Below are 19437 nucleotides of genomic sequence, written 5' to 3'. Positions count from 1 at the left end.
GACCCCATGCAGAGGATATGATGTCATGGCTCCAACGCTGGCACAAAGCTGCATGAGTTCATGGCTGTTGCTGACCATCAGCCTCAGTGTCCCAGCTGACAGGCGGCTAGATGACATTTAAACGGCGTGGACAAAGCTAGCATTGTTGGAGTCATAAATAGCGTACATGTTGGATTTGGAAAATATGATTTGCTATTTCATTGCTGCACTTAATTTAAAACCGCTACAGGATTTAGTAAGTGGGTTTGTTAAATGAAAAAGATATCTGACTGTAGGAAACATATATCCCTAAACAGGCCCACACAAATCCCCTCGCATACGAGTCCAATCTACGGGAGAAATGTGTTTGCTTTTCGGGGAAAACCCCTTCAGCTGTGATATCAAAACAACTCAGCCATCCAATGAAAAGAGGCACAGATGAGAAGGAACCAGCGTAACTTGAACTTTAATCCTCTAAACAATCTAGATCGAAGTTTAGACAGCCAAACTAAAGTAAAATCCAAAGTCCTGAGTCCTAAGTCAAAGTCGCGGGGTATTGTTGAGGCGGCGCGGTGGCCTTGACACATTTTGCTCGCCTGTCCGCATGTGTTGGGGATTGTGTGAGACAGGATGAGGCGAGGGCGAAAAGGTGAGAGGGATGGCAGCGGTGTCACTGGGTGAATACGAGTGCGCACTCATGCATACACACTCTGTTTTTTCCATATCTGAGCATCCCAGACAGTTCAGTCAGACAGGAGAAAGCTGTGTCGAGACAATCCCTCTGCGGTAAGCCTAAATCGCACGCACCCCTCCAGACACATATTCACACACACACACACACTCAGACAAACACACACACACACACACAAATGTCTGTGCAGACAGAAGTATGAATATTTGAAGAGGGAACGGGGCAAAAACTGGAAAGGCCATGGGTCTGATATCACAAATACATTGTCCGCATCAGTCATGGACTGGTAGGCTGATCCCTGTGTGTGTGTGTGTGTGTGTGTGTGTGTGTGTATGTGTGTGTGTGAGAGAGAGTGAGAGAGAGTGTGTGTGTGTGCATGTGGTTAACTTCTCTCTTTATCTGTCTTCTGCCCATCTACTGTCTATCACTTATTTTCCCTCCCCTCCCCTACCCTACCCTACCCCCTTCTCTCTCCCCCTCTCTCTCTCTCTCTCTCTCTCTCTCTCTCTCTCTCTCTCTCTCTCTCTCTTTCTCCAGCTAATCCTGCGTGTGTTGGTGTTGATAACAAACTCAGTGGCAAGGAAAGGCTAGAAGAGATAGAGAGCGGTGGTTTCTCTTCAGCGCACTAAGCCAAATGACCACACAGGCACACGCACACACGCAAACACACACACACACACACACACACACACACACACACGCGACAGCACTGGATGACAGTCATAGCACACTGACACTCGTTGGACCAATAATGAGACATGATACTCCTCCCTCCAGAGGTCAGGAACCTCTCTGTCTCTGTCTGTCTCTGGGTTAAAAGTCTTCGAGCCAAACGAATTATTCTTCAATTACTCTTGGAAAGGACACACATCATCCTTAGGCTCTCCCCGCTCATTATATTCATAAATCCCCCAATCTCCTCCATACAGCAGTGAAGAAAATGATTATTACAATTTCTCGACTCTCATTTCGCACACCCCGACCCTCACCCCCATTACCTTTCTTCCCCCTAATCCCCTCTCCTCCTCCGCTCCCCCCTTCATCCTCCCTACCACCCCCGAGACACAATACACATGTAAAATTACACACTTAAACACACAAACACACACATACATACATATATATATATACACACAGGGACACAGACACACACACAGGCACACTTACTTCTTCTGGTTTGTGTTGGGGGTTATCAGTTTGACACAGAGGGCACTGTGATTATGTATTTTCTGTGCTCCAGTCAGGGGGAGCAGATAAGCGGCCGGCAGACTACAGCAGAGCCAGACACCACTCATCCTATGTGGGGGAGGGAGCGGCGGGGAGCGGGGTGCGAAGGTGTTGGTGGGTGAAGACCTGTATCTTAACCTTTGTGTGTCACCTCTTTATACCCCCTACTCTGCCTGAGTCTTTATTTTTTTTTTACTGTCTGCCTCACAGTGATTTGGGGAATTGGGGAAAAGGAAGGAATTATTTAATGGGATTTGACATTTGTCTTTTATTGCAAAGGCTGTGAGCCAAATTTGAACCCGTGATGTTGCGAGTGCATACTGCTCGCCTGAGTCCCCTAAGCCACCGGGATGGATAGAACATATGATTTTGGTTATAAAATGAAATAGCTTCACTGTCATAAACCAGACTGTTTTATTTGCTCATAAACACACAGAGAGAATGAGGTATTGCCCATGTTCCAAATCTGTCAAATTTAGAGAGCATTTATCAAAGGTCCTAAGTTACTGCGGAGAAGAACAACAAAACTAGTGGAGCGACACGGCTGAATTCATCTACAAGGCCCCAAATTAAGACCAGAGAAATCCAAGTTCTGAACATCAGAGGGACAACACAGAGCTATTACAGTCTCAAAATATACCTCCTTTCATCTCTGACACATTCTTCAACAATCTCTCCATTTGTTTTGTCTTTGGCCTCCCCTCTCTCCCGAGGGCGGGAACTTTCACACACACACAAAAAGGCTTTCTGAGGCCCACAGTGTCTCAGGGCAGTGATAGGCTGATGTATGAGGAGGGGCATTGTGGGTAGGCATGACAGGCGAGGGGAAGCCATCAGTGGGACATCTAAGGCTGGGGGAATGAAGGCTCTCTGGCACCCAGAGCTACTCTCAAACACTGGCTCTCTGATAGGGCCGACCTTGGACTTAATCACTACCAGAAGAAAAGAACACCGCTTGACAGGAAGATGGAGAGACAGAGTGAGTGAGAGAGAGAGGGGGAGAGAGAGAGAGGGAGAGACAGACGGACAGAGAGAGAGAGAGAGAGAGAGTGTGAGAGACAGTGAGAAAGAGGGACGGAGACAAAAACACACAAACCGCAAGAGCAAAAGAGAGAAAAACAGAGATACATATACAGAGTGACAATGACCGAGAAGCAAGCAGAAAGAGAACAGATAGAAAAAGAGAGAGAGAGAGAGAGAAAGAGAAAGACACATAAAGAGGTAACGACACTGTTCAAAGAGATGGATAACGACGCTGTTGTTGTTGCTCATCGTTTCAAAGGCAGCCAACACCAAATTGGACCGAGGCTGCCAGGAAAGCAGAGGGAAAGCACAGCAAATATGTCATCCAGTTCTAAAACACACACACACACATATCCATTCCCTAAGACTCAAACACACACACACACACACATTTGAAGAGCAAGGGGTCATACACAAGCTGGCTGAGTGGTGGAGCCTTCCACCCTTCCATAACGCCCACACACACACACACACACACACACACACTTAATCCATTGCACTTTCACCTTTGTGGCTTGTCGCAGGCATGACTCAAGGGTGAACCCTTTGACACTAAATTAGGGGAATGATTAATCTCATTCAGGTACACACATACACACATGCATAGCATTCTGTTTCTCTCTCTCTCTCTCTCTCTCTCTCACACACACACACACACACACACACACATGGAAAGACTTCTCATATTAGCTGCTGAGGGAGAGCACCAAATCGCTGAGAGCGTTGGGACACACACAAAGCCTTCGTCCCAAGATGCTTTGTATCCATTACACAGCCTTGGGACGTGACAAGCCTCATCAATAAACCCATTATTAACGTCATGGGCTCGGAGGAAACTTAAAGGTTCAATCCGGAAACCCAACCATAAATAAAGGGTCAGCCTGGCACAGCAAGACAAAAAACTGGATTGGACACATGTTGGTTTTTTTTCGTTCTTAAAATTAAATTTACACAGCTCTTGATCTGATGATTGAAGCTGTAAATGGCAAATGCTTGCACTGTTTGAGTTACAACCGGATTCGGAAAGTGCTAGAAAGCGTTTTTTCCATTAGCAGGTCTTATTCTCGCAGCATCAAACACTTATCCACCAAAAAATCCTGAATTGGCCTTTCAGTATCTAACAAGATGATGATTTGATGATGATGACTGTGCCTGGTGACAAATATTGAGTTGTGTTGTACATTACAGAGAAATCCCAAAGTCTCTGTGGGCCTGCGACTCTGCGAGGCCATTAGAAGTGCATAAACGCCTCGGTTTTACAGTTACTCCACCGACCGTCTCCATCGAGCTCGGCGCGATGGGTGGCCCATTTCAACCGGCAGCTCACTTGATTAAAAAAAATACGATTTCAATTGATTTCCCCGCACCTAATTTTTGAGAAGTCAGTATAAAAATGACTATCAATCTGAAATGAGTGTGTCATATGAGAGAAGTTAATAAAAGTAATGGATTTTTTTTTTTGCTGATAGCCGAGTAGCGAGTGAGGGGGTTGGAAAGATTGTCAGAGAGAGAGAGAGAGAGAAAGAGAGAGAGAGTGAGAATGAGCAAGCGAGGAAGAGAAGAGGTGGGAGGGAGAGGGGAAAAAAAAGAGAAGGAGTGTGAAAATCGAACAAGGGAGGCGCGCCGCGGTCCTGGATCACATGGAGGTCCACGGAGTCATCAGAAATGCAACGATTCTAAACGCGAAAAATATGATTTCCAATTGAGACTGGATGGGACCAAGTGGGAATGAATGAGAGGAGGAATCAACTGCTAAACGAGATAATTACTGTCAGAGATTAGAGAGAAAGAGAGAGAGAGAGAGACAGAGAGAGATGAATCACAGACACTGAAACGAAGGCTGGATCGACAGAGAGGCTTGACAGAAACAAAGAGATGATGATTTGATCCTCAATCGGTATAAAGAGAGAGTCTGGTCAACAGGTTAGCCTCGAAAAACCTAGGTCTCTTCCTGTACTCCGCTTCTACTCCCAGTCCCAGGTTTTATGACCGTACCTGGGCCCAAAACTTCAACTACCTTCACCAAAGTAACATGTTTTCAGTTAGGATCAAGCTGCACCTTTAAAAAAAGATTAGCGGAATTACGAGTTCGCAAATCTAAACTCCTCAAAACTTCACCTTGGTTAATATTGTAATAAATAATAATGAGGTGTGCTAGACTAGTGTGTGTGTGTGTGTGTGTGTGTGTGCGTGCGTGTGTGTCCACCTCCAGGTATGCTAATGCTGTTATGACTGGCTGGCTTCATTACAGTCTGTCTACAACAGCGTGGCCAAGGTCAGTGGAGGCTGCAGAGATGATAGGGGGCCAAAACCACCAGCACAAATTAATCTGCTGTTTAATCTAATAATGCACCGCGGCATCGGGTGTCTCAGTCCTATTAACACAACTGTAATTGCATTTGAGGAGGAAGGAGCGCATGCAGGCCCACAAGTGTACGTTCACACCCGTGTGTACACGCGCCTACATCAAACACAGACACAAAACGAATTGCACCACAAAAACACGGACACACACACGTGCGCACATACACCGGCACACGCACGCTCTCTCTCTCTCTCTCACACACACACACAGATTCCAGATGGATATCGTGTTGAGGAAAGGAAACAAAGGAAAAAGAAAAATAACGCAATTTCCCGGTGAATTCAATTCAACCGATTGTAGTGTGAGTGCGTGTGTCTGCATGTGTGTCCATGTTTATGTGGCGTGGTACATCTTTAACCATGGAGCCCTGCTCATTAACATAGTAATGTCCAAACAGCAGGGTGTAGTCGGAACAGCAGCGTATTATTAGGATTCATCTCATTAGGCTTTCATGAGATTTAAAAGTTAGCACGTAATAACTTCAACACCAAGTTTGGGATAAAACACACAGCGAGGTCTTGAGTTTAGTTTCAGAAAGTTACATTTCCCCCTGGAGATAATGCAGGAGTGCAGCAACATGGAGAGCTGCTGGCCTACAGTCAGTTATTATAACCGGATTAGACAAAAAAAAATCAGCCATGCAAAAACTCCCGTTGACATTTACCAATACAAATAATTGCTGCAAAAAACATTTGAATGGAATAACCTTCCATGTAAGTGTCCTTCAGGAACTTTGGTATCTTCAGTTTACTGTAAGAAAACAACAGGCTGATATTCTAAGGATGTCTATGACCAACGGCCCATGGCAAACGATGACAAAACATGTGGGAGTGAAGCTAAAAAAACAAACAAAAACATCAGGTAGTATCTTTAATTCCTGTCTCACACAATATTTACGAGAACACAAAGCTGAACATGTTAGCCATGTAGTGTGTGCTACTCACCCCAGTAAGATGGATGACCCCCTGGGAGGTCACAGGGCATCCCATGAAGCCAACAAACTGCAGCTCAGGACAATGCTCTGCAACCGCTCGCACTGACCGGTCAGTCACCTGCGTAGAGCAGAGCAGAGTAGAGAGGAGAAGAGAAAGGGAGGTGAAGAGAAGAGTTCAAATCATAAAAAAATATTTCATATCTTCAAGGTTAAAATAGTTGGACCACCATTACTGAAGTGGTTTATATTTGTGGTTTGTATTTTTCTCTCCAAAGCACCCGTTCAAATTCATTCATTCACTCTATACAGGGTCAACACGACATTCATGGTTATTTATAAAAATGATCTGAAAACTCGCACGATGCACTCAGACTTACTCACACAAATACACATACACACACACACACACACACACACACACTGCTCATACGAACACACGCAGTCTCACAAATTCAGCTTGAGTTGAGCCTTAAAGACCCCATGAAACGGCATCTTTACTTCCTTGATTTTATGCATTTCCTGTTCAAACAGGATGTTGGGGCGGGACATAACACAGTGAGAGATCATTCAAAAGCCTAAACCAATGGGATATCAGTCAGGGAGAGAAAGGAAGTTTTATTTGATGGGAGGGGCGGAGGGGCGAGATTGCTCAAAAATGTGTGATTGTTTTATTTACGCCTACTAGTTCACCGTGAGGTCACCATTAAAGTTACTCTTCCACTCTTTCCAGGAAGTAAAAGTAATTTTCTTTATTGGACAGTTTACAGTGGGGAAAGACAAAGAGGGCAAAACTTTTGTGAGTCAAAACTAAACTTGCTAATAATCTGCCAGTATCTTTTTTTGAACCTGAGCCCAACTTGGGTCCAGTCGGGTCCGGTCGCATTCAAGCATAAATGTCAAGTTCTACTCCGTTGGCGCTGAAGGTATTGGTGTGTTAAGTGTTTGATGGGCAGCCTTCTTCCCTGCTGGCCGTGCGCTCGCTTGTCATCACAGACTCTCTGACACCATGTCAACACTCCACGCCACTCCACTCCAATTTAAAATTCCCACCAGAATGAACAGACGTGCAGTACAACGGCAGAGAGACAAACAAACAAGGAAGATGGAGGGAGACAGAGACGGGGAACCAGAGAAAAGGAGTGGGAGGAGGAGGATGAAAGAAGGAGGGAAGGAGAGGAGGAGGAGGAGGATGACGGAGAAAACAGCTGAAGGAGTGTGTCAGCCGGGCAGCGTGGGCGTCGAATTATGATGGATGGAGCGCTCCCCATCATTCACCCGGCCGTCGACTAAAAGCTCATAATGGATCAGAGATCAATAGGGAAGCAGAACATTTCCACCAGCTTCCACTGTAGTCATCAATATGGGTATCGATAGCTACTTCACCTCCCTCACCACATCACTCACGCAGCTCACTCAACACTCCGACAATATGGTGGAGATTGTTTGTCCTCTCTGTAGGCTCGCTCAGTGCTATCTCAAACTCTTCATCAATCACAAATAGACAATAAGATGAGGGAGGAAGAGAGAGAGAGAGAGAGGAGAGAGAGGAGAGAGAGAGAGAGAGAATTGACTCTATGCTGTGATTAACTGGGAAGACAAAGGAAAACAAACATCAAAGAGAAAAAAAAACTTCACTTTTTTCTAGGCATCCCTGTCAACAACTTCAATGTTCCCTTCTGAAAATCCCCAAAAAGCGTCGGTGCCAAGCAAAAATCGACGTTCAAGCGCACACAGAAAGTTGTGAGGGCTGCATAGAGACACACAAACCTATGCTTATCAACTTAAATATATTTGAAGGAATATTTGAAAGTGCAAAAACATGATTACAGCCAAAAGTTGCTAATTAGACTCTGAATATACAGAGTAAGCTACTGGTTATGATGACTCTAATACATTTACTGATTGATCTTACCCAGGCGGTGAAGCCCGACAAGCCTGTGGAAGGCTGAGATGTTTTTTAAGGCTAAATAAAAAGTATGTCTGTGCTTCGATGTTTTGATGAGATGACATTCTGAGCAGACTTACGCTTTGGGAAAAATACTGTACATAAGATACTGAAGAAAACTAGAGCTTGAGGAGAGGGCCCAGCAGATATACAGCTACACCAACAGTACCAGCCAATATTGGGCTGTCAAACATAACTCACTGATAATGTACCATTAAAATTAGATTCAAATCAATTAAAAATGATTGTCACACTTTATTTGGATAGTCCAATGTTGATACTCAACGTCCTGTCAAGTGACTAAAAAGGCCACTGAGTTTCAAGTGATGCTCATAATTGGCAATGACACAGTATGCACAATCTCTGTTTAACTTAACTGTTTGCACCCCAACTTTGACCACTTTTAAAAAAACTTTTTTGTTCAGCACTGCCTATGCAACTTGATCTTTATTCTCTTTTTACGCATTTTAATTACTTATTTATTCTCTCGTCATACACTGTCGTTATACACTTTATTATCTCTTTTTATTTGTTTTAGTTTTTTTTATTTATCTTATCCTGTATTTCTTATCTAATGTCTTATATACCTTATGTAAAGCACTTTGAATTGCATTTGTGTATGAAATGTGCTACATGAGTTAACTTGCCTTGCCTTTAAACATGCGACGCAGTCATGTGACAGTTAGTTGTCACATGACATGTCAGCGGTCCTGTTGGTCACCTTGCACAGAGCCTGATGAGCTGACACTCAAAGCAAAATCATGACTTCGCTGAGAATTACTGAAAATCCATGAGCACTGTAATTGTCAAGGAACACAATAGGTGTAGAGGTGGATAAAAAAAATCTGATGAGTGTAAATCAATTTGGAGCCCTAACTGTAGTAGCAGTGATTAAACTAGTGGTTGTAAATTTAGCTCATTACAGCAGACTTGCCCTTCTAACCTCTCCCTATCTTTCTCTATCCGTCGCACTCTCTCTCCCCCCCAAGGTCTAGCTTAAAGGTTATCGAGTCGAGGCAGAGCAAGATGGAGAACCCAGGGAGACAGAGAGGGGAGAGGAGAAGGCGAAAAAAAAAAAAAAAGAGGTGGCCATTTATCTTTCACCAGGTCACATACAGTGTAGCTCATCTGGGTAGAGCACCAGCTATAACTCTAGTGAAGTTCAAAGGTGTGTTCCTCACCTCATCAGCAAGAAGACAAAATGTTCTTAAAGTGCCAAAAGTGCTTGTAAAGTGCCAAATAGTTCATAATGGAAAATGATTGTGAGAAATTTCTTCACAGATGAGCTATACTAAAGTTTAGGGGTTCTAAGTTAGTAATGTAAAAGGTGATTAAAGTTGATGTGTTCATTTGCATGTGATTCTGAGCATCACCCCTCTGTCCCCCATATGGACGCAAGAAAGAGGAAGGGAAATACACAAGCATGCGGACACATAGTTTGACCACCTACTGTGTGAAATTCTTAGGTGTGACTGTGAGTGTGTTTGATCAGGGTTCCCACACATTTTCATGGATCAAATTTCAAAACTTTTCCATGACTTTTCAAGGATCCATAATAGAATTTCCATGTAATGTGAGGCGGTGACTCTGAATCAATACCAGAAATTATTACTACACTGGACAAATAGGACACACCTCTTTATATTGGATTTTAGTGCTTTAGAGTCACTGCATCACATTACATGGAAGCTATTGGAAAAAAAATCATGAATTTTCCATAAAAATATTTATAAAAAACAGAAGAAGCACTAAAATTCAATATAAAGAGGTGTGTCCTATTTGTCCAGTGTAGTAATAATTTCTGGTATTGATTTGGAGTCACTGCATCACATTACATGGAAGCTATTGGAAAAAAAATCATGAATTTTCCATAAAAATATTTATAAAAAATAGAAGAAGCACTAAAACCCAATATGAAGAGGTGTGTCCGATGTGGCCTGTATAGTAATAATTTCTGGTACTGATTTGGAGTCACTGAGTCACATTACATGGAAGCTACTGAAAAAAATGCCATTCTTTTTTATTAAAATATTTATGTAAAATAAATAAATTACACATTAGCAATCAAAATAAGTGTGCTACATCGATTTAGTATAATCTTTAATCATAATTTTCACTAATATTGCCAGTCAGCATGAAGGTATTGAATGATTGTTTATAATGATTGTTTTTGTGTCAATTAAACAGTCATTTATTGACGGTCCCTCAGTCAGCCTCCAGTGGTTAAGCGCGAGGTTCTGGGAGGTGAGCTAACCGTCCTCCTACTGCCAACACCGGGTGAAACAGTAAGAAGACGCCGCTGTCCGGAGTGAATGTCTGTCGAATATCCAACTTAAAACTAACTTCACCGCGGTGCACGGGCCGCTGAGAACGCCGGGCCGCGCGAACATGAAGTGAAGAAACGTATGTGATAGTAAACAAAACGTTGTCACGCATCGACACGTATTAGAGCTACGTTACGTCAACAGCTACAGAAAATAAATGTGCCGTTATGTTACATTACATGGAAGGTTATCCATGGAAGATTACTGTAACAATTAATTTCATTACACACAACAAAATTCCATGACTTTTCCAAAACTTTCAAGGATTTTACTAATTCCATGATTTTTCCACGCCTGGAAAACGAGATTTTGAAATTCCATGACTTTTCCAGGTTTTCCATGACCGTGGGAACCCTGTTTGATGTAGTACATGTATATGATGTAGTATATGATGTACTGTATGCGGTATGTATTGCTGCATGGTATATGACATGTAAAGCCCTTTGAGACATGCTTGTGATAAAATGCTATATAAATAAGCTTGACTTGACGTGAGTTCAGGTGCCTTTTGCTCAAATTTCAAGTCAGTATCTAAAAAAATATTAAATTCAAGTCTAATGAGTTTGTAAACAAATTTTAGTGCAATGGACCAATTGCAGTAGCTCACTGTACTTTACTATTTTACTTTACAAGGGATTTTTTTTGTATTCTTTCTTTATTTAGGAAAATCAAGGATTTACATAATTTTACTTTCAGTCCTTGTACAGAAATGAGGATTATCAGCACCTTGGAATTTCAAGTCACACGTATTGTAAGTATGCAGCAACACTAGACAGATTTGGATCCACCACTCTACCCATCACCATTCACTGCTGGGAGAAAATCCAAATCGAAGCTGAGTCGGGGCTCCGACTCGGAGACATTGATACATATGGAACCTGATCAGCGGGGCCGGGTGGAGACGGAGGAGAGCGGAGAGGAGGTGTCTTTTTGAGTACGAAACTTGAAAAAGGCTCCAGAAGGACCAGCCTGAGCTGAGCAGCTGGCAGGTGAAGGGAGCTGGCCGGAGCTCCCACAACAACATGGCCTCTGCCAAAAAACCATCAAGGAAAACATTTTCAGGTTGACTACCAGCAGAACCAAAAAGCTACGCGCCGTCATGATCCCTAAATCAGAACCGTCTGGGAGAGAGGCAAACGAATCACAGAGAGGCCACCTCCAGACTGTCTTTCATACTGGTGTGTGCGCTGCAAGTGTGTGTGTGTGTGTATATGCAGTATATGCACTTGAGTGTGAGAGCAGAAAAGACAAAGAGAAAGGAAGAGAGACAGAGAGAGAAGAAGAGCAAGTTACAGTAACTCTCAGCAGGTGAAAGGGGAGACAGAGGGGAAAAAAAAAAAACTAATATCCCACCAGAGCAGAGCGGGGCAGGAGGGCATGTACCGTGTCAGATTAAGCCTGTGTGTGTGTGTGTGTGTATGTGTGTGTGTTTGTGTGTGTGCGTGTGTGCGCGCGCGAGTAAGACCATATGGGTTTGTAACTAAGGTTTGTCTCCAACCCACAAACACAAAACCCGTCCCAAATTTCTCTTTGCTTGTCCCTCCTCCCCCTCCCCCTTTCATGGACTTTGATTTAAAAACATGAAAAGAGCCGTGGCAGGGCTTTGGAGAAGAAGTGGCTAGCCAAGAGAGGCCTTAAACCCTTTTAGAAGGGATTTGGTTTAATGGTCTCTGGGTAAAGGAGGTAAGGAAAGCAAGAAGTGGGCTGGAATGGTGGAAATGCTGCAGTCATAAAGATAGTCTTTGTGTGTGTGTGTGTGTTTTAAAGAGCTGGAAGGTAGTTGTTGAGAAAGTGCTGTGGTAGCAAAAATGCTGTGTGTGTGTGTGTGTGTCTGGCGGTCCGTCTGTCCTTACAAAACGCTGGAGCAGCACCCAGGGGGCAGTTCTGGTCCAATGAGGGCATTTAAGCTTGTCAATATCATCTGTCAAAAGAGTGAGACTCGCAAAGTATTGAACAAATACTCCGTCAAATGCTCACACACTCACAAAAGGCTGGAAAACGACAGAATGACCAGACCAGACCAGGCGCCCTCCCATCCCTCCCATCCTTGCTTCCATCCATTCCTCCCTCCCTCCATCCTCCTGACATTCTACATCCCTCCCACTTCCAAAACTAACTGGCCGTCCCTCACTTACACAAACACAGGAAGAAGATACCCTCTCGCCATTAATTCTCTTCTCTCTGTCTTTCTTCCTCCCCTTATTCATAGTTGACACACTCACACACACACACACACACACACACACACACATATATACACAGGTGGGAGAGGTGCTCGGTCCATTGTGCTTCATCAGTGAGAGAGATGGCAGGGAGTGTGTGGAGGGCAGGCACACGGTCATCTGTCTCCGTTAAATACGAGGACTCTCTCTTCTGTTAATGACACAGACACGCCCACACACAAACGGATCTGTCGGACACACACAACAAAAATATACACTCTTGCCTGCAAAAAAAAAAAGAGAAACGCTCAGGCAACAGAACTTTAAACTTAACTTTTCTCTCATTGCCAACCAGAGCTAGCCTAGCGAGCGAGAGGCGGCGGTGTAGGAACCCGAGACGGAGCCGAACAATGTTCTCTAATCAGAATGCGCTCAACCTTTGAGCGTTACATGGTACTGGCTGCATAAATTTTACATAAAATCAACTCATTAACACAAACTACATAAACTTTTACAAACCGAATCAGCGGTAACGTTCGCATCTGTTGACATTTTCTCTCTCTCTCAACTTTTACCAGACGATCACACAAACAGCCGCCTCTTCAGTAGTGTCGGTAGCGCTGTAGGCGGCATCAAAAACCTCGACCTCTTTGGGTCAGAGAATCTAGTTAGGACCAGACGAAACCAAAGCATCGTACAGCACTATTTAGCAGTGAGAACAACGCCCGAGATAACGGCAGCGTAAATCCTCCATCAAAGCCTATTGAATGTCCTGATACCTTTATGAAAACTCTCTGTTATTGGAGTTCTCTGTGCAGCTTTACAGATTTCCAATAATACCCATAAACAAGGATGCAACCGCAGGCCTGCGGAGCGCAAATTGAAGTGGGATGATTTTCATCAAAGTTCTGTTCTTTTCCAAGGTAATCATTTTCTCCATAAACACTCTCCGAGGGGTGATACTGCCTGCGATGGGTTCATCAAAGCCTTGGAACACACAAACACAAACACACACACACACAAACACACACACACACACACACACACACACACACACACACACACACTCTGACTCTCTTTTAAAGAGCTCAGATGGGCTGTATTGATGTGAAGGACTGGTGATCTGGCAAAATTCTAAATGAATGTTTATCCACTGTAATATCCGATGCCTGGAGACAAAGGCAACATGGAAAGTCATAAAGTTTAACTACAGCAAGGGAGAGTCTCTTTACTGTACTGTGCTGTGCTGTGCTGTCTCTGTGCTGATGAGCAGGCACTGTGCACTAAGTGCAGGGTGATTCGCTTAGAGCCGTGCGAGGGGCTGAGTATCGATCACAAGAGCATCGCGGAGACAAGCTACTCGCCCTGTCGTGAAGCTAATTCACATTTAAGTCTGCAGAGAGACAAAGAAAGACGTCCGCACACATGCGGACACAAAAGCATACACACGGAGGGGAACTCACATGCCCGCACACACACAGAAACACACACACAGTCCCAGTAAGCCTATCTCGATTGAGTCTAGACAGATGTGAGGTTCCTGCTCTCCAGCTAGCCAATCTTGTGTTTTCCTTGGCTAAATGGATGGAATAGTCGTATATTTATGAGACATGATGAGACAGGAACACAGACAGGATCAGAGTGAGAGGCAAGGGAGAGGAAGAGAGGGAGAGTGGGGGTGAGGGGGAATGAGAGATTTGCAATCTTTTCATGTTAACATAATGTAGCTTCTAGTCTTCAGTGTATTGCTTTGGCAAGCTTGGCTGCTTCTTTCATGCCTGTAAATCCTGCCTGAATATGGATGTGACAGACAGACAGTGAGAGACAAGAGAGAGATATGAGGGGGAGCGAGGGAAAGGGGGGGGTGGGCACACCCTGTAGCTCGTATGACAGGCCAAACAAGCTGTGTGTGTGTGTGTGTGTGTGTGTGTGTGTGTGTGTGTGTGTGTGTATGAGAGCAATCTGATCTTATTAGAGGCCTGACGGGATGAAGAGCGGCGATGAGAGCTCTGCATCACCACCATCTAATCAATCAGTCTAATTAACCAAGCTTTATTAACACTGGGCCCAGCCGAGAAAGAATGTGCCGACACACAGATTAATAATGATTACTGAATACACTGCAACACATTCTATTAACAATCCATCTTCATGCCTATCCAGGGGCTTTGCATAAGAAGTCGCCTCATTGCCAGTTATAGGAAATCCTCCGAAATGTTTTATGAGATGAGGTATTTTCGTCCGTCAAGTCTTATGAAGTAAATGAAAAAATATTCTGAAGGACTCATTACTGGATAATGAAGTGTAAAGTTCAGAAAGTGACTCAGTGTCTAATTGTCATAATATAACTATGCTATACTCAAGTATAAAGGATCTTTTAGCATTGCAATGCAACACGCAGACGTGATGCTAACCTGGCGGAGGTTCTCCCCAGCTCTCTCTCCAGTTTGTTTACATGGTGAACTTTAGAAAACAGTCAGAAGTCACTGTTGTTTACACTCACACTCGAGGTTAAGACAAGACGGGCCGCCCACTCAACCCTTCTCAGGAGAGCCCAAGTGTGGAAGTCACAACAGGTCACAACAGGTGGATAGGCAGCGGCAATAGCGTGTGCTTGTTTATGTGTGTGTGCCTGTGCGTGTGTGTGTGGTATTCTGTGGCTAGAGGTGTGTGTGAAACTAAATGTCTCCCTGTGTGGGTGTGCTGACAAGTCCTCACACCCAGCAGACCTTTAACCACCAGCGGGGGTCCGCGTGTGTGTGTTTGTGTGTGTGTGTGTGTGTGCGTACGTGTTACGATGACCTGCTGCTGGGCAACACCGGGCAGCAACTGTCAGCGATGACATAACCACTCCCTGACCACTTGACTACCCACGATGCCTCGCTGTGGGCAGTCGGCGTTGAAGGATTTTGTTTGTGTAAACGAAAGGCGCGTGTGACTCTACCGCTCTCTCTCTATCTCTCTGTCTGTCACTCTCTCCCTTTCTCTCTCTAACTCTTCCTCAGCCTCCCTTTTTTGCTGTTTTTCTCTCTCTCTCTCTCTCTCTCTCTCTCTCTAGAGAGGCATGGCAAGGTCAGAAGGTCTGTTAGCCACAAGCCAACTCTGATAAACAAAGCGAGGGAGAGGACTTGCTCTCACATTACTAACACTAAAACAGTTAACTATACATGTATAAATAAATGTGATCTAGTGATTCCACTGGTGATCAACAAAATAAACTCATTTTGTTTTATGAGCATGACCAGGTCTCTATTAAAATCTAGTGTATTATATGTACATGTTTCTGTTTCTCTCTTATTGTGGATTTTCAGCTATTAGTATAGGATATTATGTCTCAATCTTAAAACATATTTGAATTGTTTGTTTCCAAAATGCTATAGGCTATATCCATTTTAAGAAAAAAAGAAATCTTTGCCTGTATTTGTTACTCAATATCTCTTAAGTATAGATGATAACATTGTCATTTTCTCAACCAAGGACTTGAGTTATCTACTATCCTTTAAATGGAAAGTGGCATGAGTTTTGTGCAATCAATCATTTTGTAAGAGTAGTAGTCACTTTTTTCAGATGGTGGATATTTCATTTTGGAACAAAACTCTTCATTTTCATTCTCCTCGTAGGATCGAAGAAGAAATCGAAGAAATGGCTCATACATGAACTCAAGCAGAGTCATGAGTCTGAATCGGGCTGAGGAGGAGCTTTGTCGACCACTATCACACCCCACCCTCAATCATTCTCATCACTCGCCACTGTACACTATCGGACAAAAAAGAAATGCCATAAAAATTATCTGAAAGGCACACTGTATATTTGTCAAAAATCGAAGCTGGGTCTGGAGGATGACTATCTTTGAAAGATGAAACTCCCGAGATCAATAGCTCCACTTTCTCTCCAGCTGTGGCTATCTCAGAGACACGATGGGAAAGAAATCCATGAAAAAATTTGCCCTATCCCTTTCACGTTCCCTACAAAAAAGCAACTGCGACCTACTTAGCAGGAATGACTCCATAGCCTGAACAAAGACTGCGTTTTACACGTTTTTCAGTCAGGGATCGATTGATGCACTATCTCCATATAAGCACAGTACATACTCTAACTCTCTCTTTCTCTCTCTCTCTCACACTTGTCAAGCAATCTTGTCTCGCTCTATCGATGTCATCAGCCCTGATGATGCCAGGGAGGACTGAAATCTGCATGGGTGATCGCCAAAGTGATTGATCGCCTCACTCTCCGGTACGCTCCACTCACAAACCGAAAATTGCCTGTCATTTAAGCAATGGCTTCTGCCCTCACTTCCCTCAAGAGTTGCACACTCTGTCTTTTATCTCAGTGCGGCTGTGTGCATGTATATTTGTATATATGTGGGTGGGGGTGAGTGTAGGTGTCAGGAGCACCGCACACAGCAGTTTACAGGAGATGAAGAGGAAAAGTTTTTGTTGTCGGCCTGTTTCCCTAAGGATCAATAGTTCTTTGTCGCATGTCAGAGGGAAATCAAAAGCTGCTTTGGAGGGAGCCAAAAGACACATTTTACTCCTTTAAATGCAAAGCGGTAGCTCTCATTACACCGCACTGTCAAGACGCTCGAACAGTGCTCCACTTGAGTTTTCAAATCCCAATGGGTTCTTTTTCCCTTAGCATATATTCACCAAAAGCCTTATCCTCAATGTCTAACTGCCATTTTAGTTCAATGGTTCTGTGCTTTACAGTATGATGGGCCTCTGATAGGCTGATGGGCGCTACAGAGTTGATGCGATGGTCCATGTTACAATGGAATATATCTGAGGACAAAAGGACGAGCGTCATGAATGCGTTCAGCATTGCGAACAAGCACAAAGACAGACAAGTTGAGCTGTCATTACACCTCATAACTACGCTGCCCATCAACCACACAATACACCATTTCAACACAAAAACACAAAGAAGTCCCCGTTCTTTTTGTCTGCAGAAACTCCTCACCCCTTATTGTCCCCGCGGTAAATGCCCAGGACAACGTACCAGAGTGGAACTGTAATTGACTTTTAACACATTCAGCATCACTTAGAGATCAGTTTTACGTCTTCTGCTAATGGTGAAAAATGGGATTTAAAGAGGGTAAGCTGACCATGGGCCTGGATCAGAATGACGCGGCGCTGTTGTGACGCGTCTATCGATGCTTGGCGTTCAAGCCGCGGCCCAGCTGAAGCGCCATATTGGATTGTTCTGCTCAGCAGTCTATAGAGAGGACCACCTCCTCTTCTTCTTATCGACACGGTGCTAAAGGTATGGACCGGGAGCCGGCCACAGCTGAGAGAATCACACGACTAGCAATAAACAGCTTCGATGCTCTCTCTCGGGGAGATTGGTGGTTTTACAGAACCTTTGTGTTTCTCCAAGATGACATTGATCTTGTTGGCGGATCTTTGATGTTAATCCTGGCTAAATAAGCTATTCAGCAAATATGATATAGCCCTGTGTGTGTGTGTGTGTGTGTGAGGGAGAGAAAGCATTGCTGAAGAGAAAATACAGATGCAAAGCAGGGGATGACCAAGACCTGAGAGTGCTAATACAGTGAGCCCTTGTCTATTAAATAAAACTTTTAATCTCAGCGCGTCCCGGCCTTGGGTTCTCTGTCTAATCTCACTCTTCTGTCATTTCTCTCTATCATTTGTCTGTGTGCCGGAGCTTTATTGGATTTCCTTCCACTTCTGCTTCTAGGATGTCACAGAGAAAGATTAAAAACTATGTGGATGTAGCGCTGAGGTACACATAATCACATTCTCACGCACATTCATGTCAAGGCTATTTTTCAGTGTGTTAAGAGTTGTACCATATGGAGAATAAAAAAATCACATTGCAATTTATTTCCTTTATACCGAGATTGCTGCAATTAACACTTCTTAATTTTTTGGGCAGCACAGTGGCTCAGTGGTTCACACTGTCAGCTCACAGACAAGAAAGCCCGGGTTTTGGTCTCTAGTCCTGTTCTGTGTGGTTTGCATGTTCTCCCCTTCTTAATGCGGGTTTCCTCTGGGTGCTCCCGTTTCCTCCCACATTTTAAAGACATACAATTCAGGTGGATTGGAGACTCTAAATTACCCGTGGACCCCAGGAGGACTAGCGGTCGCTGAGACGTCAGCTAATGGGGATCCTAATAACTATAATAACAATTTCCTCACGACAAGAAGAAAAGAAAGAAAGTAAAGATGAGGATCATTAGAGTGAATATAGCAGTCGCTGAAAATACAGCTATCAAATGACCTAAGTAAATATAAATTGTGTAAAACAGCCACTATGAAAAATGTAAGGGATAATGCCCGACGAGGTGTCCATTATCAGGAATTAATGGACGACGGGGAGGCCAGAACCGTCCGACACGCAGCGGAGGACAGTTCCGCGGAGTCCATTAATTCCTGATTATGGACACCTCGAAGGGTATTATCCCGCTTATACCATGGTCACTTTCCAAAGAAAAAAAAATGAAGAACATTAATTTATATTTTCACGCATTTTGTAATCAAAATCTAAAGTTTTTCACAAGCCATAACTCAGTTTTCCTGGTAACACCTGGGGGTTTGACTAATACCTGGAACAATCATTACCATCCCATAAGGTTCTTATGCAATGGAAACGTTGTTCACTACTCCAGTAAATAGGACGAACCTTAGATACGACTTGGCAACGGGAGATATTTCTAGTCCGCTCAGCTCATAGAACCCTTTGGTCAACTATGAGCCAGAAAGCTAATGTTATGCTAGCAAGATTCAAAGTCAATAACATTGCGTACGGTTGACAAACAGTAAATATAATT

The 19437-nt window shown here is 43.7% G+C and overlaps 1 protein-coding gene across 1 annotated transcript in view; it reads right to left on the bottom strand.

Annotated features, from left to right (window-relative positions):
- fbxl17 (F-box and leucine-rich repeat protein 17) overlaps positions 1-19437 on the bottom strand; it is a 212169-nt gene that overhangs the window by 131831 nt on the left and 60901 nt on the right. The window contains exon 7 of the mRNA XM_071894810.2: positions 6230-6337. Within this exon, the coding sequence (XP_071750911.1) occupies positions 6230-6337 (108 nt within the window). The remainder of the gene's footprint in view (positions 1-6229; positions 6338-19437) is intronic.

The sequence above is a fragment of the Centroberyx gerrardi genome, chromosome 8 (genome assembly GCF_048128805.1).
Source record: "Centroberyx gerrardi isolate f3 chromosome 8, fCenGer3.hap1.cur.20231027, whole genome shotgun sequence".
NCBI classification, from domain to species: Eukaryota; Metazoa; Chordata; class Actinopteri; order Beryciformes; family Berycidae; genus Centroberyx; species Centroberyx gerrardi.
The sequence above is the reverse complement of the archived record's forward strand: the minus strand, read 5'-3'. Positions and strand labels throughout refer to the sequence as shown.